At 36.3% G+C, this 23,012-nt stretch overlaps 1 protein-coding gene and 1 non-coding gene across 5 annotated transcripts in view; one reads left to right on the forward strand and one right to left on the reverse strand.

Annotated features, from left to right (window-relative positions):
* DIAPH2 (diaphanous related formin 2) overlaps nucleotides 1-23,012 on the forward strand; it is an 857,286-nt gene that overhangs the window by 48,572 nt on the left and 785,702 nt on the right. For 2 of the 4 annotated variants that reach the window (XM_059909954.1, XM_059909955.1), the window contains exons 2-3: nucleotides 9,116-9,148; nucleotides 11,712-11,888. In XM_059909954.1, the coding sequence (XP_059765937.1) occupies nucleotides 9,116-9,148; nucleotides 11,712-11,888 (210 nt within the window). Of the gene's footprint in view, nucleotides 1-9,115; nucleotides 9,149-11,711; nucleotides 11,889-23,012 lie in introns of those variants that run through there. The other 2 variants (XM_059909956.1, XM_059909957.1) reach the window with 2 other exon arrangements.
* Nucleotides 6,014-6,148, reverse strand: LOC132358043 (small nucleolar RNA SNORA70). The gene has a single exon (XR_009500401.1). It is a non-coding gene; the product is annotated as a small nucleolar RNA SNORA70 (small nucleolar RNA).

The following is a 23,012-nucleotide window of genomic DNA, read 5'->3' on the forward strand; positions in this document are numbered from 1 at the left end:
TTTTCTAAGGACTTAAGCCCGGAAGACAGCCTCTCAGATCGCTCTGAGGGAGTGCTCCAAAGAGGTAAGGGAGGAGCCAGGATATGTAGGAGTTTTTGCAACAAAAACAGGTAGTCGGAACATCAAAAGATTACTGTGAATTAAAGAAAATCTGATATCTCAAGTTAATGAATTTGGCGCTCCTCTAGGTATGGGAAGATGCAAGAGTCTGGGCTCATTGAAATCATTCCTTTGGTATGCACCTTAACAACCTAGGGCCAGTACCTGCTTTTCTCCATTCTGAATCCCGTCAGGGTGCACAGCTGGGACAGCTGCAATGGCTGAGGGCTTGATGGCTGCAATATCCTTTGTTTACTGATATGGCAGGCGACATTTTTCATCCCCACCACCCTACATGTTCGAAATTTAATACCCTCTAACTTGAACCCTTTGTTTCCTAAGGCTGCTTCCCTAAAGTAAAATGTTAACACTGCTCCCTGTCTCACTTCCTTTTCTTCCTCTCTTTCTGGCTATTCAAATGCTACCCAGCAATTAGGGCACAATTCTTTATAGTTTCTTAATGAAGCTATATTTATTTCTTCTCTGAATTCCTATTGTACTTAATTTATTCACCAAATATTTGAGCAGGGAACTTGTTTTCTAGAAGCTAGAACATAAGTAAGTAAATAGGTAAGCGAACAGATAATTTCAGGTAGTGGTTCTGCTATGAAAATAGTAAGACAGGACATGTGATAGTGCCCAGGGAGGAGGAGCAGGAACATACCTCAGAATCTCCTCTGTGGTTAGTTTTCACTCCCTGGTTAGATTGTAAATGCCTTAAGGGTAGAATCGCATCTTAAACTTATCTTTGCCACAAAGTGCTGAGCCTATGATGGGTTCTGAAACATTAATGTTTGGTGGAGACATCTGTCTTTTTTTTAAAACAGAGAAGGTAAAAATTTATTTATTAAATATAGAGCCCCACTTGGCTAACTCATTGATCTAAGAGTATCTATTATGTACAAAGTACTGTGCTGGGCAAAGCTGGCTTTCTTTTCATTTCTGTTGCTTTTTATTCGTAGAATTATAAAGAACTTCCACGTCCCAACAGTTTTCCCATTTGAAATGGTTTAGTACCTACAGAAGAAGTTACTACTTGAAAAACCTGGATTATTCGTGCAATTGTTTCTGATTAATTCAGGTACTAAGTGACTTCCTCTAATTCATTAGCATGAACGGTTTTTAAGACCTAAGTGGCAAACATACGTTTCTTTAAAAATTTTATGTTTATTTCTCTATTAATTTCTTTTGATTGAGGTATAGTTGATTTACAGTGTTGCATTAGTTTCTGGTGTACAGCAAAGTGATTCCGTTTTTTTTTCTCTCCTTTTAATTAATTTTTATTGGAGTATAGTTGCTTTACAATGTTGTGCTGATTCAGTTATACATACATACATATATGTACTCATTTCCAGATTCTTTTCCTGCATAGATTATCACAAGATAGTGAATATAGTTCCCTCTGCTGTACAGTAGGTCCTTGTTGCTTATCTATTTTATGTATAGTAGTTTGTATTTGTTAATCCCAAACTCCTAATTTATCTCCCCCACCCCGTACCTTTCCCCTTTGGTAACCATAAATTTGTTTTCTAAAACATATGTTTCTTGAGCGCTTCACCCCTAGTCCTTACTGAACATTCTTGTTACACAGAAGAGACTGCTGGATTTCCATATCATAGACACCCCTCTTGGCAGTTAAATATTGAAGTTCGTGGCAAGACAATTAATTTAAGCTTGAGAAGAACTTGTTGTGATAGATTTCTGAAACTTATCCAGTGAACTAACATGGTCTTTTGCTTCATGAAGAAAACTGAAGCCCTATACTGTGATGTCATATTTGATTTCTGGTAGATGCACATTTTGTTCTTTATATTGAAAGAGCATCTTGAAAAGCAAACCCCAAAAGGAATTTTTTTCTTGTTGTAAAAATGGTGGAAAGAATTCTGATTTGTAATAGCCAAGAGCTCAGGTGGGTTCAGATTTGAGGCTTTTGATTTGACAGTGCTTCTGAGATGGTGTCCTTTTGGTTACAAATATAGAAAAGTATAGAAAAGTATTGCTCTATTAAAATGATGAAATGGACAGTTTGAGATGCTCACAGTAGCAAAGTAAGGTGGAGAATTGGAGCTTAATGCCTGTAACTTCATCTTCTCAACTACTAGGCTTTTGCCCTTTGAGGTCAGGGCCATGTCTCTTTAAATCCCAGTGCCTCGCACACTGCCAGCTGATCTATCATCTATTCGGAAGTGCTAATACTGATGGAAGAATGCAGTGCCTAAGAGGACATGTGGGTGTCTGAAAATTCCCCTTACTGTTAGAAAGGAGATGAAAGAATGTTTTAGAGTAATTTTAAATACAGGCAGTAATAGTTCAATGGTTTTGAAAGCCGATTTTTTTTTCCTCCTGTCTTCTTAGAATCAAACCTCTATCTACATTGATCTCAGTTCTAAAAATCAGATTATATATACCTTTTTTGGTGAAACAAACACAACGGAGAGGTAGGTACTCAACTAAAACAATCTTCATAGTAAAGGGATTTGAATGGCTGAACAGAATATTCAGCTTGGTTGCCAGATGGTTAAATAGCCTTGAATTGTCTTGATTGGTCTTACTGATTTGTAAAGTTCAGGGTGAATCCAGGATCTGAAAAGTTGAAAGGCAGCACTTTAAAGAATAATTACTTCCTTCTGTGACTGCTGCTGATCTGAATAAGTATTGGTCAGGGATGTCATCTAGAGATTTCAAACCCTGGATCAGTGGTTGAGATGGATGGCCTTTCTTAAAGGTCCTTCTTACTTGGAAAGTATATGGAGGTTATGATAGAGTACCACCCGAACAGTGCTCTCAGAATTTCTCTGTTGTGATTGTTCTTTCATTCATCTGATCTTTGACTAGACTACAACTTCTGTAAGGTGCATGCTTATCTTGTTTATGATTGTATTCCTAGTGCCCAGCACTGAACAGGTGCATAGTAGATGCTCAAATATTTGTTCAATTGAATTGAACATGCTATTCTATATTATATTGCCCTGCCCTACTTAGAGATTAATAAACTTAAGCTGGGTAAATAATTGACCCTTCATCTTTATTGTGATGGCGAACTTACTTTCTCTAAAAGAGAAGAAAATAGTCAAAGTCAAAGAAGTGTGGCCAAGTTTTTGAGTTGGTGGTGAGACTTTTGAATTGTATGCAATTCAGTTGTCCAATTTCTGTGGTACTGGAGTAATTGCAAGATGTTTATAAAACATTGTATTACCATGTAACATTAGCCATAAGAGAGTCGAATCTTTACATCTTGCTGTTTTTGTTAATTTCTGCCTGATCGAGAAAATTAAAACTTAATTTTCTTGCAATAATGGCTCCTGCATTTCAATCAGAAATTCAGCATTAGAGTTTATAAGTAAATCATCCATTTCTCTTATTCATAAGGGGTTGAGACTCTGGAGTGAAACTTTTATAATTATGCAGTACTCATAGAGTACTGTGGTAAGTTATACTTAATATAACTGATCATAAATGAAGTTTAATAAACTCTAATTGCTTGCCTAATTCACAAGCGTATTGCTTTTCTAGAGTTGATTTTAATGAAAATATACGGTCACTATACTCGTTGGTGTAATATGCCCTCATCCTAATGACCATTATCATTAGATTTGCAATAAAAACTTACTAAAATGACTTTAGTCAGTGCTTTTAATTCAGGGGTGTGACTCTAATAAACATTTTTTTGGTCATTTTTTGTTGTTGTTTTAACTCCATAGTAGCTCTATAGTTTGTACACAGGAGTAAAATCCATATTGTCTGCTTGCAAGTGGTGTGAGAGAGAGAGGTGCATGCACCTATATAAATTACATTCAGATAAAATTTGAGAGCTTGTCCCTGTAGAACATCATTATAAATGAGACTGTACCTTAATACAACCATTTAAAAATGTTTTACAGGTCAATTCACATAAAAATGACTGCGATTGAATCTTGTCAAAGAGATAGCTCTTTACAGCTCTCTGAACTTTTTTCATGTTGGTGGTGTTTTTGTTATTGTTCTCCTTTTGTAACTTTCTCTTTTTTTGACTAATGTATAAAAACAGTTGTGTGCCAGAAATAATTTATTTTCTATTGCAGATAATTTAAGTGTAATTTATACAATAATTTCAATGTATTTTTAATGTGCAGTGGCCAAAAATGGCCCCCTCCTAAACTCAAACTCTTCAAATGTCCTTAAAGATTTTTCTTTTCAATAGACTACATTTGTCTCTCTTTTCTGAAAAGTTGTAGAGTTATAAGTAATGGTCTCAAGAAGATATTTATGACAGCAGAGTTTTCCATGAGGGAAATCTATGAGAAAAATATCCATATCAGTCAAATGTGCATGGTTTTATAGGATATCCAGTCTGTAGTTGAATGAAACTTGTAAATCAAGAAATCATAAGCACAGTGTTTTTCTTTATGGTTCTCTATTACAAGTAATTGGGATAATTTTTTACATGAATATAATTTCCTCTTTGTCTTAAGGTGCTCTATCATTCTTAAAGATGCCTTTTAGGAAAAAATAGTCTTTAAGAAGACACTAAACAAAGCATAGTTCTCCTCCATTTTTGACCATGGGTCCACATTTGGTTTATTAATAACCAAACTTTAAACTCAAGGGACGCTCTAGAAATAGAAAGGTACCTAGCCGGATTGACATTCCAGTAGAGGGAAGAGTGGGTGCACAAACAGGACATAATGAGGCATGCGGTGGGAAAAGGATTTCCATTTTTCCATAGCACACAGATCATTGAGGGAAGACGTAGAAGGTAGCCTAGCGCTGAATAATACAGGGCTTTGAATGCCATATTAAGGGTATTAGTCTTTATTCTGTAGGTCATCAGGAGCCACTGAATACAGATGGGCAAGTAATAGTCATTTATAGTTTTTTGTTGAGTTCTGTGTGCCAAACACTGATCTAGGCATTAAGGGTACATCCCTGAAACAAACAGATGAAAACTTTGGTTCTCATGGAGCTCACATTTTTAGTGGGAGAAACAGACAAAAATAAATTACAGAGTATGTGAGAATGTGGTAAGTTTTATTGAAAAAAGGAAAGTAGAGCATGCTAAAGCAGGTCAGGAGAGTGTGGAGGAGGTGGGTGTTTCCATTTAAATAGGATGGACAGAGTAGGTCTCCCTGAGCAAGAACTTGAAAGGGGGAGGAGTGATGGAGGAAAGCATATGGATAACGGAAAAGAGCATTCCAGGTAGAGGGAAGTGACAGTATATGTGGCTTATTGCCTTATTGGGGAACAGTGAGGTGGTTGCTGTGACTAGAGCTGAGTGAATGAAAGGAACTGTAGTAGGAGATGAGGTCAGAGGAGTATGAAGAGTATGCAGCTCCATAGGGCCTTGCAGGCTATTGTAACGATTTTGACTTTCACTGGGAGTGAAAATAGGGCACCATTGGAAAGTTTTGAGCAGAGGAGTGACATGATCTGACTTGGGTTTTTTTTTTTTTTTTTTCTGACTAAAGTCCATGGTTTATTCAGATTTCTTTAGCTTTTTCTTTTCTTTTCTTTTCTTTTGACAGAAAAGTAGGATTTATTGGTGCACGTGAGTAAGGAGGGGACATCCTCAAGGCTCTCATGAGTGCAGGGCCCGCCGTGTGTCCAGGGGGCCACGATTAAGGATGTATTTGACCCCACAGCCATCCGGGAGGAGCCGCTTATCTGCCACCATGTTTTCAAATTCATCTGCATTAAACTTAGTAAATCGCCACTTCTTGGAGATGTGGATCTTCTGGCAGCCAGGGAACTTGAACTTGGCCCCGCACAGGGCCTCAAACACGTGCTCCTCGCTCTGCAGCTTGGTGCGGATGGACATTATGACTTGGCCAATGTGGACCCTGGCCACTGTGCCCTGGGGCTTTCCAAAGGCACCGCGTATACCTGTCTGGAGCCTAGATTGGGGGCAGCATGCCGGTCACGAATGCCCGCTGGAAAGGGCTGTCTCCAGGGTCCCTTAGGGCAACGCATACAGGCAACAGGCTGCATACATTACTGAGGAGGCTGCTGCTTGCAGCCATTGCACACGGGGCCCCCACGGGGAGAAGAGCAGGGTTGGTTTAATTGGCTGCAAACTGACTTGGGTTTTAATACTGTCACTTCCTCAATGTGTTCAGAATGAACTATAGCAGGGTAAAGGTGGAAAAAGGGAGATAGGTTAGGAGGTTCTTACAGAAATCTAGGGAAGAGGTGATGTGATGGTGACTTGAACCAGATCTTTGCTTGAAGAAGATGACTTTGGCAATGAGGAGAGAATGGTGGCAGAGGTAATTATTAGGAGGCTACTGCCAGTGATTAGACTCTAAACTGGGATGGTTTGTGCGGGAATGAAGAAGAAACTGCAGAAAGATCACCATGGAACTTGACAACTGTTTTGGCTGTAGGGAATGAGGAGAGGGAGGAGACCAAGGTGACACGGAAGTCTTAAAATTGGATGGTACCATTACCATAAACATGACCCTTTTTTTGAAAGTCTGTCCTAACCCTCTGTGACAACCCTTGGTGCTCATGTAGTGTTTCCACTGGGTTATTAATTATATACCCGCTTTTTCCTACTCTATTTTCCCTCCTATTACCCACCTAGAGAGCTGAGAGAACAGCTCTGATTCTTACAATTGTGGCAGTAGTAAGATATAATTAGGAATGAAGAATTATGAAAGACCAAAGAATCTAAATTTGTATATAGTTTGTATATGAAGAATAACCAGCCGCTGGAAGAACATTAGTGTATATTGGTCAAAATGAATTTAGTAGGTGACACATAAGACGTGTTAGGGAAGGACTTTGGTTGCCGGGGGAATGCTCTTCGGGATGATGCTTGACCCCCTGGTAATGATGGCAAAAGGCAGTTACCCAAAGGAAAGTGAAACTGATGGGGCTTGGGGCATATCTGTGAATTTGAGGTTACCATGAACTGTTTCAATTCAGTAGTTCAACCCTAATATCCTACAGCTTAATTATACCACCTGAAGAGGTCATATGTTGACTAAGAGTTAGTATCTAGTGACAACCAGATCTGTGGTCCGTGGGCGAGTCACTTAGCCTCTTCAAGCTTCAGTTTCACCATTTGTAAATTGAGAGGTTTTGACCAGATTATCTCAAATTTCATCCAATTTAATAGTGTCTAACTCCATACTGTGGGATTTAATATGGAAAAAAATATGTTAATTTCAAAAAAAAAAAAAAAAGAGAGTGGAGGTGGGAGAAGAGGAGAAAACTCAAGTCTCTTCCCATAAGACAAGGTGGAACTATTGCTAGCAATGCTTTTTTGTTGTTGTTTTTTCTGTCCCCCATGATTAAACTATCAACATATATTCAGTTGAGATACAGACTTAAGGCATGCGAGACATATGTGTACCTTAACTTAGAGAATTTGACTAAAATCTTATTTTCCCCAAATTTACATATTCACTTTGAAGATTTATATGTTTCCAATCTTGAGTTTATAACCCCAAAGGATGGGAAGAAAAGAAAAGCAGGGGTTGCTTGAAGAACTGTATAATCTGTCTAATAAATAACACAGGTGGACAAGTACATATCTGGATGGTAGCAGGGTAGTTGAGGCACTTTTGAGACTTTGACATTTCTCACTCTGATTTTACGTGACAGGAAATCATGAAGCTTGTCACTGTGCATAGAACAGTTTTCTGTATCCCACTGGGAAAATTAAAGAGAAAATACCAGGTAGAGATAGTCCTAGGGTGAACTGATCTCTCTTAAAAAGGCTTCAGTTCTGATATAAGTAATCCCCCTTCTTTTCTTTTTTCTAGGCAGTAAAGATTGATTGGGGTTTGTGTCAGCAGGATGTGATGAAGACATAGTACAAAGATGTAGAAGTGTAAATCCCTGAGGGAATAGATGGATTAAAAGTAGAAAAAGAACTACACATATAATAGTATATTTGTCCCAACTGATGGAGGGGAGGATGATCTTTAACAGCATTTAGCTGGTGATATTTGAAGACAGTTTTATGAGATCCTGTGACGAAATAATTCTCACTTAAAACTCTTAATGGAATTCTCCCCACCAGTGATACGACCATATTTTTCTTAGTTAAAAGGGATGTGAGCATGCATGATGTACATCATTCAGCTTCTGTTGTAGGAAATAAACATACAGGTTGTGGCAGAAGGGTTAATTTCAGTTCCTAACAGGCGATTTAAAAAAATATGGTTCTTTCCTAATCACATCTCTTAACTAGCACTACAACATATTTCAACATATTTATAATATAATAATAACTGCTTTCATGCTGATTGTATGTTATTGTAAGATCTTGAAGTATCTTCTGAATCCTGGAAGATTACTAAATTGTTAACTGTTACTTTGCTTACTTTAATATTGCTTTATTACTCCAGTATTGTTTGTACTCTACGTGGTAGTTTTTATTAACCACTGTATTTTATTAACTAGAGTATACCATTTCCAATGATTCTCAACATTAGAAGTAGAAAACCACATGCAAAAAAAAAGGAAGTGTTGGGGTTTTTGAGAAATGGGCATATATTAACAGAATCAGTAAGTTCAATGTTATCTAGAATATTTATAAGGTGTTCATTAAATTATCTATCAGATGCAACTGAGTTCTAGACTGAGCTGTTTCATTATATGTCATTACTATTAAATGCGACATTTTTCCTGTTGTTCATGTTTTTAAAAGTTTTATGTATCTCAAAAATATGATTATTCATTCTAAAACTTTGAAAAATCTTGAAAGGGCTTATGACTTTTTTATATCTGTTCTCACGTTTGAGCACTGTGGTAGTGATGTCTGATCCAAATCTGACTTTGGGAACTTGGGAGTCATCTTCAAAAACGAAGAGACACCTCCTTCACCAAACCTTCATTTTTAATCCTTAATAAGTTGTTTTTTTCTTTTGTAAAGAATGTGTTTATAGATTTAAAGTTTCTAATTCTCTTTGAAGAGTTATAGTTGATAAAATAAAAAATGAGAATCATTCAATTATTTTCTTGTTTGATCTATGAATTTCTCTTATCTGACAGGTATTTCTTTTTTTTTTTTCCTTTTTGGTTTTAATAGAACATTCAAATAAAAACTTTGGCAGATGATGTGGTAAGGTGGACTTAGTAGCATGTTATTACCTTACTTATGCATGTTGCCTTTTTATTAAAGTGGGTGGACATTAAAGCATTGATATATGTAAAGTTATAAAAAGCCTAGATGTTTACAAAGTACAGTAGATGGAAGAATTGTCAATAGAGTGGCTTTTCTTTTTTTTGATATACACATAAGCAATTGTATGTGTTCTCAAAATAATTTTGATATTACCATCCTGATATATACCTTAGCCAATTAAAAAAAATCTGTATAAATCTAACTCTGGAAAACACAAATATTTCCTTTCTCAATAGCCATGTAAATTGACTCTGAATATGTTAAGCATTAATATTAACAGTAAAGGAAATTAATTTAAAATGGAAAGGAAGTTAAGTTCATTATGTTAGAAATGTGGTATTACACTTAAAATCCTCAAATATTTTTGATCTGAGTCTATCATAGTAAAACTTATTAAAAGTTATGGGCTTAAAATTTAAATGTGCCCTTTTATAGCTAAACTTTTAAAATATGGTATTTTAAGTATTTTTTCTTTGTGAAATTACCTGTCTACAAATAATGTAGAATATCGTTCATGATTTAAGGAAGTGAAAGTATGTGGCTTAACTTTATTTTCTTATCAAGATATAGCTGAAAGCAAAAGCCAATTTTCTAGATTGAAGTGAAGGGCATAGTGGAAGATCAAATATATATGTAAATAATGCTACTCAGTAAAAAAGCCAACACTGCAAAAGTAAATATTAAGTGATATGAAGGGAAGGGAACAAAGATATGTTGATTTAATGGTCGATTGCATATTTAAATGCTTTTGTGTCCACCATATCTTTTAGTGAAATTTGACTCTTGGTTATGTACTCAGCTTATTTGGGATTGCTTAATGTTTTTTCTTGAGTTGTTTGAGTTATATTACATATCTAATCTAACTTAATTTTCCTCAAAGACATTCAAATTTAAAAGAAAATATGAAAATATAGAAGGTGATTCGAAGAAATGAATCTTTATGTGAACACTGGGCTACCAGGGACTCGTGAATTTAGCGAGTCACTTTTTCTGCGAAATGAGAGAGTCGGCCTAGGTGATTTTTCAAGTTTCTTCCCAGCTCTAAAATATTATGATTTACATAATCTCTTTGTAAGCAACCATGTACTAAGATCATTTTTGGAATCCTAAATAAGCTACTTAAAACTGCTCATATTTCTTTCAAAGTACACCTTTTAGAAAAAAAGTGTTCTTTGAATCGAAATAAAAAGTATGTTCTTTTAATGGGGGGTCAACAGAAGTTGACATAATTGTGGTAAGAACTTTTGTGATGCTTTTTGTACTGTTGAAGTGATTTATAAGGACTTGGTAACGTGGCAGTGACGAGGCACTGTCCTGATATCTAACATTATCTGCTTGTTTAACGTGAGCTGACAGTATGCATGTGCTTCCTAACAGAAACCAGAATAAAACTGAGTTGTGTTCAGTTTTATGGTCCTTACTAATTTTTGATGTCCAGTGTTCTGTGGTTTAAAACAGAATGGCCTGTTTACATGCAAGTGGAGTCGTTAACTCACTTTATGTGAAATCGCAAGCTAATCATTAGAGATTGTACGTGGAATCAATGGTTCCAAGTCAATATCCATAAAATAGCAAGTTCTTCATAGTAGTATTTGTAGGAATAAGATATTTCTGTTTATGTTATATTTCCAGGACAAAAAGGTAATGTTTTTAATTTTGTTGTGCTTCCTTGTTTGTCCCACTTTCTAGGGAAGAAAAAGGTGTGTGTAATAATAATAATAGTAATAGTAACAACAACAACAATAGTAATAAATAGTAGCTAAGTACACTAAACATATAACTTATTTAAATCTCACAATAACTGTTTCTTTCTTGCTTTCTCTGTCTCCCCTTCCTCCCTCCCTCCCTTCCTTCCTTCCCTCCTTCCTTCCTCCTGCATACATTAATTTGTTATCCCTATTTTAGAGATGAGGAAACAGTCATAGAGAGACCAAGTAATTTGCACAGGGTAACTGACCTAGTAAATTGCAGATTCAAATCTAGGTAGTCTGGCTCCAGAGTCCATGCTCTTAACCATTATATTCTACTACTACACTGCCAAAGTATTCATAGATACTTGTCACAATTATTTTGGCGCTTTGAAGAAGAGAAACGTTACTATAATTTCCCCCTTAGAATTGGATGTTCTTTTCTTTTCTTTCTTTCTTTTTTTCTCATAGTTTGAAAGTTGCCGCCAAAGACACGTTCTCTCTCAAACCACCACACGACTTTGAGGCCGGACTTTTCTGACCTAGTTACTGTGCAGAACAGAAATGACAAGGGACTAAGTTTTACTTTTGAGGAATACTTTTCACTCCCTAGATTTCTGCGGCTGCAGAGCTACTTCAAGGTTTCAAAATAGTACAATCTCTAACTGGAGCTTGCTGCTTAAAATAACATTTTGTCAAAAGACAATAATGATATATATTATCCTAAGTGCTATTTTGATGTTTCAGTTCTTCATGTTCGTTCGTGATTCTTGATCTCCTCCTTAGGGCTTCTTGTTTTTTTCTGTTTGCAGCGTGACCGAATTACAAGTTTTAGAAAATCTACTGTCAAAAAAGAAAAACCTCTTATCCAACATCCTATTGATTCTCAAGTTGCGATGAGTGAGTTTCCAGCGGCTCAGCCATTATATGATGAACGATCTTTGAATTTGTCCGAAAAGGAAGTACTGGATCTCTTTGAAAAAATGATGGTAAGTTAGATCCCCTGATTTTGTTGTAATTTTAAAATGCATGTGCCCAGAATAGCACTGGGTTTTAAGTAGGGCTGTTTGTATGGACTGTGTTTATATCACATAAAGGAGAGACCAGAAACTTGTTGATACAACAGAACTGTTTTCGAAAGCATCTGTCTTTTTGAGCTATAATATGTCTGTCTCTTCCACTATGAGCTCCTAAAAGCAGGGGCTGTCTTACTTATTTTTGTTCTCTAGTATTCAGTAGTCTGTGGCACACTGAATCAATTTTTTAACTACCTAATTTGTGTTTCTGTTTCTATAAAGCAAAACAGGCCTAAGTCCACTTTTCTGAAAACAATATAAAGTATCTTGTTAGGTATATGAAATAGAGTTGGGAGGACAGAGTGTAAAAAAACAAAACAAAACAAAACAGTAGAGGGGACAGAAGAAATTCCTCCAAGTTTGTTCTATTATCAACAGTCATACCATCTATATTTTCTAGCACACTTCTTATATTTTATAGCTTGTGATCTAGATTATTTCTTATATTAGATAATAAATATAATATTTTGATTATTCAGCAGTTTATACCAAGAGAGGGGAGAGATGAGGCATTGGGCCATCTTGGATTGGTTTGCTTGATCAGAGAAGTGGAGATCCTGACTCATGATTCATTAATTTCTAATTCTGTCCCACTTATCATGGCAGGTTTTTTTTTGTGAATCTCTATTCATTTTGAGTTAAGGTCCACAAGAGTTTCAAAGGTCTCCTTACCCATACCAAAAGAAGAGGTTAAGAATACTGGAAATCTAGACCCTTCTACTCTGCCCATAATGGAACATCTTGTTACCACCCCGCCCCCAACCCCACTAGTCATTGAAAGTTGTTGAATGAGTACAAATTCCCTTTATCTTTAAACTTTTCCTTTAATGTTCCCTCTGTCTAGCCAGAGCTGGCATCCAGCTTTTCCCTTGTCACAAGTCCTAACATTCCCACTCTCTTCAGCCCTTCCTCCTAGTACTATGGTATACCCTCTTTCCTGCTGCTCCTTCTATGTCAAATTCTTTGAACCATCTTTCAACAACCCTTTCTCTTGTAAAGTCTATTATCTGCTGACCAGCCATGATGATGATAGCATCTGGCTATCCTTTTGACCCTTCCCTTGCTATTCGTTTTGGTGATTTCAGCTATTACATTGATAACCTTGGCATCGCATTGTTGCCCTTAGTTCCTTGGTTTCCTGAACTCTGACCTTTGCGTCCATGTATTTAGCTAATTATAAGCATGACTACACCTTGGACTGTGTCACTCTTTGGAATGATTCCACCTCTGAGATCTTTAGCTCTGAAACTCTTCTCGGAAGCTAAACAACCTATATTACCTTTTCCAGGCCCTTAATTTTACAGGGCATGTTTGTGTAGTGGTTAAGAGCTTGGACTTTGGGGTCATTCAGCCTTGAGGCTGAGTTCTGGCTCTGCCATTAATCACATTACCCTGTGAAGGTGATACCTCCTCTCTACACTTTATTTTCCATAACTGTAACAAAGGTATAAGAGGGTCTACTTCATATGATTATTTTTAGGATTAAAGGAGATGATATTCCTAGAATAGTGCCTGGCATAAAACTTTCTGTAAAAATAATTTTATAAATGTTTGTTGCATTTCCTTCCTTTAGCAAATAAAGCTCTGTTCTTTCTGCAGTTGCCCCTCAATTTGCAACTCAGTTGTCTTATCTTAATCACCCCAAACCAACAACGACAGAAACAAACATTCTTTGACATTAATCAAACTTTTAAATCGTTTTTTAAACTCTTCTTCTCTTTACTCAAACTTCATTCAAATGATACTTACTCCTTTAATCAGCTGACCAATCGGTTACTAATTTTTGCAGTAGTGAAATAGTTCTTTTAGTTTATCAGTGGCATTGCCACCCTCCGGTTCACTTTAGCGCAACACTTACGGGCCTTCTTCCACGCCATTCATTTTCTCAGTCACTTCGAATTGCTTTCCAAGTCCCATTGGTTCTGCTTTTGCAATGACTTTTATGTCTGTTTCCTCAGTTGTCCTCCAGATGCTCTTGCCCTACTTTAGGCAGTATCCCTCTCTGGCTTTTTCTCGTGGGCTACGAAAGTAGCCTCCTATCTGGTCTTCCTCCTGTCCTCCAGGTTTTGCCTGTTCTAATCCAGTGGTGCTCTATTCATGATTCTGAAACAGATTCCTTTTCCAAAGCCCCAAGTAGGCCCTTCTGTTTTCACACAGTCATCTTATATGTCCCTACTCCATTCCCTCCACTGTGCTTCTCGATGCTTCTCGATAAAGACATTTCACACCTTTACTTTGCTGCTCAGTCCTCAGAACTCTTACCCATCTTTATGCTCTGCTGATGAGCTTACTGCGTAATTTACTGAGTAAACTGAAGTGATCAGAAGGGAACTTCCACAGACTCTCACCACCACATCTACCTAAGTTTGAGTATCTGCAGTCTTGCTACCTGTCACCACCATAGATGAAGTTTTCATCTTCCAGTCCTTCCATTTGTGTACAAGATTCCATTCCTTTAGACCTACTTACACAAGGACATTGCTCCAATCATTTTCTCCTCTCTCTTCTGCCCTTCCCAGCAGCATACAAATGTGCTATCTCACTTTACAACTTTTTCATGACCTTATCTCCCTTGCCTGCTACCGCTGTATTTTTACTCTCCTTTGAAGGAAGACACCTCCTAATAATTTTGTTTATATTCACTTCTTCTGATTTCTCTCTTCTTACTTTCTGTCTTAAACTCACTCTAGCCAGGCTTCCATCCCACCATTCCATCAAAATGGCTCTTATCAGTGTCACCAGGGATCTTTATGCTGCTGAGTCCCATGTTCAATTTTCAGTTCTCATCTTAACTGACCTATCAGCAGCAGGTGATGCATTTGGTCATAAATCGCCCCCTGCTCCCCCTTTATTTGGTTTTCCTCCTGTCTCTTTGGCTGCTGCTTTTTAGTCTTCTTTGCTGATTCCTTTTTATGTCCTCAACCTTTAAATGTTGGAGAGGCCCAGGGATCAGTCCTTGGACATGTTCTCTTCTCTATCTACACTATCTTCTTTTGTGATTGCAACCAGTACTATGGCTTTACATTCCATTGGTATGCTCACAATTCTCAAATTTATCTACAGCTTAGTCCTCGTGTCTGAACTCCAGACTCTCATAATCAAACTTCATAATCGACATCTCTCTCTGATTGGTCAGTAGACTTCTCAAAAATAACATATCCAAAACCAAACTGTTGATATTCCCCTCCAAACCTGCTCCTCCCAATGTTTCCCCCTTCTCAGTTGATGGTATATACATCTGTTCAGTTACTCAGGCCTAAAACTTTGGAATTGTCTTTATCTGCTCTCTCTTTCTCACATTCCGCATTCAATTGACTAGGAAACCCATGCACTCTTTCTTCAAAGTACGGTACTTACAAGAGCTGACCATTTCTTACCGCCTTCACTGGTCCCATACTGGTTGAAGCCTCACCTAGGCTGCTACAATAGTGGTAGAACTATTAGGACTAACACAGTTCCTCATTGGTCTCCCTGCTTCCACCATGACCCTCTGCAGTATATTCTCAACACAGAAACATTACCCTTTTAAAACCTGAACAATGTCATGTCACTTGGGTTCTCAAATCTCTACTATGGCTTCTTATTTCCCTCAGGGTACAAAAGCCAGTATCCTTATAAGAGCCTGTAAGGCTCCGTATGATCTGATCCCCACTTTACCTCTTCGATATCTTCTACTACCCTCTTCATTTGCTTCAGTGACACACACATGCCTTTTACATGATGATAGCTGTAAGCAAAAATGATTCCTGGCACTTATAAAGTTTTTCAATTTGTGTACAGCATTTACTGTTTTCAAACCTTTTACAATGTTTCCGTTTTGTGGTTTGAATTTTAATTCTTATGTTTCATCAACAAATTACCCCTTTCCTCTTTAAATGTGTTATGTTTTTAAAAAGATTTGCTTGTGGATTCATAAATGTGACTTAAAGAAAGGTACAACTTGGTGCCACATTTTCCCTAATGAGAATTTTTCCTTCCATGGGAATGTTGGAAAAGGAAATCAGACAATTATGATTTGCTTAAAAGTAACAACAAAAGAGCAATAAAAAACTTTTTATGGGTTGTATCTCTTCTTTGAGAGAAGTCTACTTGTACATTGAACATTTTGCATTTTCTTTCTTATCTTTAGTTTGTCTGTAATCAGGTTAAGTGAACAAGTTATTTTATGAATTTTCACAGCTTTCATTTACTGTGCACCCTTGGGCCCAGCATGTAACTGAACAGTTTACATGTATTATTTAAGCTGATCTTTGTGACAGTGCTGCAAAGTAGGCAACATACTTATACTCCATTTTTCAGATAAGGAAATTAAAGCTTAGAGAGAGGCTAAAGAAATTGGTTCTGTAACTTGCCTTAGCTAATAAGGGGCTGAGCTCGAGCTTAAATTTAGGTACATAAAAATCTAAAAAATTGGCATTTTGGTAATCTCTATCTTTAATAATATTTTATTTAAGCTAAATGTAAAATTAATACACTTTCTTTGCACGCATACTGAGTGGAAGTAGAAGGCAACTCAGAGGTACATTGCCTCGCAGGTAAAGCGAGATGGATGGATTGTTTCCTATTGATGACAGAAGGTTGTCTTTTTCCAAGTTATTGCTTTTTACAGAGCATCGATTGAAAAGAAAGAGGCCCACAATTTAGTTTTGGAAAACTGTTCAAATGCCATCTTCAAAGTTGATTGGGAGAAGACACTTAAGTCGTCAGAAGTAGATTTCCAGATATGAAATTTCCCTTTTTTATTTCAATCTTTGTAGGCATCCTTCCATGTACAAATAATGTAATAGATGTACTTGTCCTACTTGATGGCTATTGTGACAATCTTGTCTCTCTTGATTCTCATCCTTCATTGTGCTATTCCTGTTTTCAGACTTTTTACACTTTAGAGTACTACAAATGTTTAGACCATTGGGCCTAAACACCTTGTATGTGTTTTAGGATAGCATACCTTGAGGAGTGAAACATTTAAAATAATTACATAAAATAGCACAACATTATAGACCGTAACAGAGTATGAGATGCTTGACAAGAAATATATTACGTTAAAATTGCTAATATAATTTATTATTTGGAATTTCTGGGGGATGATATATTTTGGTGAAACTTTTGGTGAAAGGCTTAAGTAATGAAAGGCAATATTCAAATAAATCCTCTATTACTCTGATAATTGAAACTCTTGTTATATCCGAGGATCATATTTGTCAACAGAAGTTCTCTCTGTACAGGTTTGTAGATGTAGATAATAGGGGAATGTTGGGCTCAATCTGAAATTACTACAGATTTTTAAAAAAGTATTAATTCTTTTATTTGATTACTGTAACTTGTATTTAACTACTAATAGCTCATTTTAAACATCACTTGACACATTATAGCCAAGTAAAATCCTGGAACGAGTCCAGTTAACTGAAAGATCTGAATGGTTAGGTTTTACTTTACTAGTGAGGTAGTAGATTACTAACGTTCCATTGACACTGACATCTGTTCTACGCATTGATATGCCACTTTTCATATTGTGGCTGCTCAAGGAAACAAGTATAGACAGATCTTCTGAGTCAGGGTATCCATGGCTATTGCTGGCAGATGTAAAGCTACAAATTTGAAACTTTTAGATGATTGCTTTTTTCATGGAGCGCATGCTGTTTATTATCAGCGTGTCTTCAGTAGTTTGTAAAACTGGATTTCGTACTTGGAGTGTGGTCATTGCCTATTAATTGAAAATTAGAAAGTGGTTCTTTTATTAAAACTTTCAGGAGTGGAAAAAAAACCCTCACTCGTTTTTATATGATTTTTATAATTACCTGCATGGGGTAAACTATACTTGGCTCTTTAAGATTCCTGTTCCCCTTTTCTGCCCAGTCGTGTTTTCAAATCGTCCACAAGTGGGTAAAGGTAGTAGGACCAAGACAACAATACTGCTTCCACATTTTGGGGAGGGTAACTTTAAAAGATGACTGAACTATCGTAATATTACATATCACCTTTAACCCCAAATTCAAATTTGAATGAGGTTCGTATTTATCATCTTTTTCATGTTAATCAGAGACATTTTGTATTGTCTCTAATTAGGACTGGTGAAATATCTTCTCCCTTACACTTTAAATATAAGGAAATTAATAATGCTGTAATTGAATAACTATTCAACATGTTAAGGTATCATAGCCTTTGAGCTTACTGAGAATAACTGAACTGGTCTTTGTACATTGAGAATACTGCTTAAGGACTATTAAATGTTTAATAGCGATAGCTCATTTTTGAATAATGCAATTAGAGCAAGCAGAGAAATGTGTCTGGACACTGTCCATTTCCTTTTGAATATTATTTCCCTTTTGTATGCAACTGTTCTAAAACTGTTTTTTTTTTTTTTGCTTAGGGGAGAGGGAATTTCCATTTTAAGCTTAAAAAAATAAACATACAGAGATGTCTTGGAAGTTCAAGTTGGAATTTAATTTCTTTTACCTAGTACAGGATCTATTGAGTGGAAGTCCAGCTGGCGTTGGTCACATTAGAGTCCTACAGATATGTCAGTAAGGACTGTGTTTTAATATAGGTAATTAAATAGTTTAATTGTATACAAAAGATGAGGCTAGTGACGATTAATGATTTATGATTTATGATTAATTTCTAGGCACACTTTATTTCAACTTCCGTTATTAAAGGCAATGTTTAATATATGATTCCACATGCAAATGTGATGTTTTATACTTTTTTTCTGTTCAGCAATTTACATGAATATATTTCGCATTTTGGGCATAATGTAATGATTGTACAGTCATATGCAGTAAATATTAAATTATCTGCCCCATATTCCATCTGGTAGAACTCATAAATAATCCCAAAGCTTTTCATTTTGTTCTCACACTTTTGCCTTTCATCAGTTTTGAGAGCCTGTTTGACTTTGGACCCCAGGTGCTGTCCTTGTTTTCCCCTGACTGCTGTCATGGGTTTCTTTCTCACCCAACATCAGTCTTTTAGGAGTTGGTTAGCTTGGATGAGAACCTTTTAGTGCTCTCAGCATAAGTAATTTTAATTAAAGGTTAAGTTACTGTAAAATAAGTTATTGGTAACATAGGTCTTAAAATCTGTAATAAGGCATGGAAATAATTTTCAGGAATGGCTAGATCCTTAGAAATTATCTAGATAGCCTACTTTCCATTTTTTACATTTATATTTCCAATATCCTTACTCTGTATCATTGGACTGAGAGAACACCAGCATCATTTCTAGTCATTTTATTTTCTTACACACACTCCCAAGTAAAGCATATAAAGGAGGAGCAAAACTTACCCTGTAAACAGGTCTCAAAGTTAACTAAATCTGGGTCACTTTTAAATTTCCTTCCCAAATATAATTCTCACCAAAAGTTCACAAATGAGGGAGTAGTAGGATAGAAGTCCCAGGAAGAGGAATTAAGGGAACTAGGTTTGGAAATTTACTCTGATTGTAGCTGATAAACTTCACAGTTCACTGATTCTGTTCTTGATTTGTACATAGACATGTTTCCTAAGGTATTTTTTCTGTTTGAAAAGTTCCACTAGTGTTTTTTGCCATGAAGGCATTTTCACGACTGTGTTTTGATATGTGCAGTGTGCCAGGTCGTGTGCTACATGCTGCAGGTACACAGATAAATCCAGTTCCTCCCTTGCCCCCAGAGAGCTCAGAATTTAGTCAGGGAGGCAAGCAAGTAAACACAGGATTTCCATGGTAGTAGGACAGCTGTGAATAGGCTGCTGTGAGTACTTAAGCCAGCACAGGGGCTCAGGGAGGAAACAGAGAAGATCTGAATATACTACGAAACCCAGTGTCACTTCTGAATTTTCAGTCTTTATTTTTTGACATTAAAGTGTTCGCAAAGTTTGAATGACTTAGTTCATCAAAGTCCAATGCCTTCTATATGCCAGGTGCTGTTCTAAGTTCTGAGGAGAGAGAGAGAGAGAGAGAGCAGAGAGCAACTCAAGGAAAATCCCTGCTGTCAAGGATAGAGGTGATATAGCAGAACGTAAGGTGTAATTGTTGGAAAACAAAAAAGAAAAAGCAAAGACATATTTCTGTGTCATGGAGAAGTTTATTTGACAACTCTCTACTGAATGCCAGATACTTTGTTAGGTGCAGGGGAGCATAAAGATGACAAAGACACTATCCCTGCCTCTAGGTTTTTATTTTGTATGACTCCCAAGGTAAGAATAGCTTTTATATTTTTAAATGGTTGCAGAAAATCAAAAGAAGACTGTTTCAGGGCACATGAAAATCTGAAATTCAGTGTTCATAAATGCAATTTTGTTGAATGCAGCCGCAGCCATTTGTTTACATATTGTTGATGGCTCCTTTTACACTGTAACTGCAGAGTTGGGTAGTTGTGACAAAGACCCTGTGACCCGCAAAGCCTAAAACATTTACTGTCTGGCCCTTTACAGTAAAAGTGTCAACCTCTGGACTAGTGTAGTAGTCTCTAAACTTTCTGATTTCCTATCCCGTTAGAAAAAAAATATATATATTTGAGCAAGTAACCCCAATATATTTTATTTATAAGATATATACATATATGTATGTACTATGTATAAAATACAGACATAGAAAAGAATGAGAAAAACATGCAATGAACAAGATTTTAAAATGATTTTAAATGAGTTTATTTTATTTATTAATGGTGCAAAAGCCTTTGCTGTCGCGATTAATAACTTTTTAGTGAGAGCAATGTCAATGTGTCATTATTTTTTATGTCTTGTTTTAAAAAAGAGACTAATTAGAAGGTTTAGTTCCGAGTCCATTTTATTTTGATATTTGGTTTAATGTCTGTTATAGTTGAAACATAAATCTGACAACGATGCATAGGTCCAAGTGGAACGAGAACATCATTAGCAACACTTATTAAATCATAGTATTAACTTTGCTCAGTCCAATCCATGAATCAAGCAAAAGTTTCCTGCTGAACCACGGCTAGTAAATTTCCATCTCCCTTGATGACGGTCAGTTGTTCTTGGAACTAATCTGAAGTGTTGCATTTTTATATTTGTGAATAAATTGGTTCAAAATGGGCTTTAAAAAACGGGCTTCACTAGATGTCATCAGGGACATGGGCTCTTTTCCTTCCACATACTTAATGTGTAGACCCCCGCCCCCATGTTTGTCTACTCATGTCCGCTGCAGACATTATACCTAATACCCGGAAGAAGAAAGAAGAGGTGAGTCATGCAAGGGTGAAGGAGACCCACCTGGCAGTTGGGTCTGCCAGTGTGTGGCTTTTTCAATGAAGTTCATTTGAAAAGCAGTTACTTTCTCATCAGTTGTTAACTCTTAAGGGATTACTTGTCCTTTTGTGAATGAAAAATGCCCAAGTCATGTGAAATTTCAGAAGTTTTAAAATACTTTGTCATGAAATAGCTGGAGATCTCTCTGTAAGATACATGTTTTCATGCTCACTTCCTGTCTCATTTTAAAATATTATAAATATTCTACAGTATTTGAAATATCTTGCTTTTATAAAAAACAACAAAAAACACCTACATTCTTGACTCTGCATACCACTGTGTGTATTTTGATTTCAACTTCTTTCTTGCAATGGTTTGAATTTTATATGTGGGCTAACCTTCCTTACTCAGGAATGCTTCCCGCTTACAGTTTTTTCATAAAACATCCTTTTATTAAATAAATCATTTATTTTGGCAATATGTTTTCTCTGTTAGATTGTTCCATTAGCAACTCAAAGAAAAGTAGTTTTTATATTTCATTATTGGAACAATCTAGCAAATAATATAAGCTGAGTTGTTTAAAAGAAAAAACAGCTGTATTTTCATTCAGCTGTATGATAAACCTCCCGCACTGAGTAATTTTTCTAATACTTGTTTTAGCAAATTTTCAGCAATGATTTCTATGTGTCTTCTGACAGTATTTGCTGACAAAGGAATGTGTTTTAGTTTATTGCCATGTTGTTTTGCATGTATTATTTCAGCTGCTTCTACCAAGTGTTCCCCCAGTGTCATGGGACCTTTTGTCTTTTGCTATTAAAGAAAGAAAACATTCAAAAGAGTCTTCTAAACGTGTGTCATTAAGTTTACAAAATTTCACTAAGTATTGGATTGCGTATCACATGATTCTAATTATTGCTGAGAAAATCGAAAAAGCTTTCCTCATGGTCTAGATGTTTGGATTTTAAATGGTCTGCAAGTTTGAGGCAGCTTTATACTATCATTAGCTAATATTTTTAAGGTGCAATATGCACATAAAATGAGAGTCATCAGTGATAATTGATATACATGCATATTTCAGATAGTTACCTTACTAATTTTTAATCTTGTGGGACCAGCTTCTTATCAGCCTTATATTTTTATTACTTTTATCATATGATATGACTGATGAAAGGCTCAGACTTATGAGTAGGAGATATAACAGTCTAGTATTTTCTTGTTCCCCTGTACTTGCATTATTGGTATTATCTTATTATCCTCAATCTGTTGTCTTTGCAAGAATCTTTTAAAGCTACTTTTCTATTTTGTTGTTGTTGTTTTGAGGGTTGACTTAGTTAAAACTAGGTAAAATAGCCTGTAAGTCCACTTAACCAGGTACTTGTAAACTGCAGTACGTTGCAGTACACTGACAGTGAAAAAATATACATTGTGAATACCCCACTCTTCCCTTGAGATACCTCATGTACCATTTGGACCTGTGGATCCAGTGAGGGCTTCAGTGTTATTCTCATGTTAAATACTGAAGCTTATTTTCTTGTATTTTGAGTAAACATCAATATTTCACAAACCACAGTGGATCCTTTATGTAATCTTTGGACTCTGGACACTGGTTCCATGTTGAGCTCAGGATTAAGGATTATGGGAGAGTGAAAATAATATTTGGGTTTCCTAATAGCTAAATAGATGTTCTGAATTTACCTTCTTGATGGTGAAGAGGTATATGTAGGTGTTCATAGTTGTAGTTTCCTCCAATAGGCCCTGAAAGTAGAAATAGCTGAAGACTTTTTGTGCAGTACTCAGTAACATTCACTTAACTTCATGCTTGCTTGCCCCGGCTTTTGGCTCCATACCATTT

Source organism: Balaenoptera ricei, chromosome X, assembly GCF_028023285.1.
Source record: "Balaenoptera ricei isolate mBalRic1 chromosome X, mBalRic1.hap2, whole genome shotgun sequence".
Lineage (NCBI taxonomy): Eukaryota > Metazoa > Chordata > Mammalia > Artiodactyla > Balaenopteridae > Balaenoptera > Balaenoptera ricei.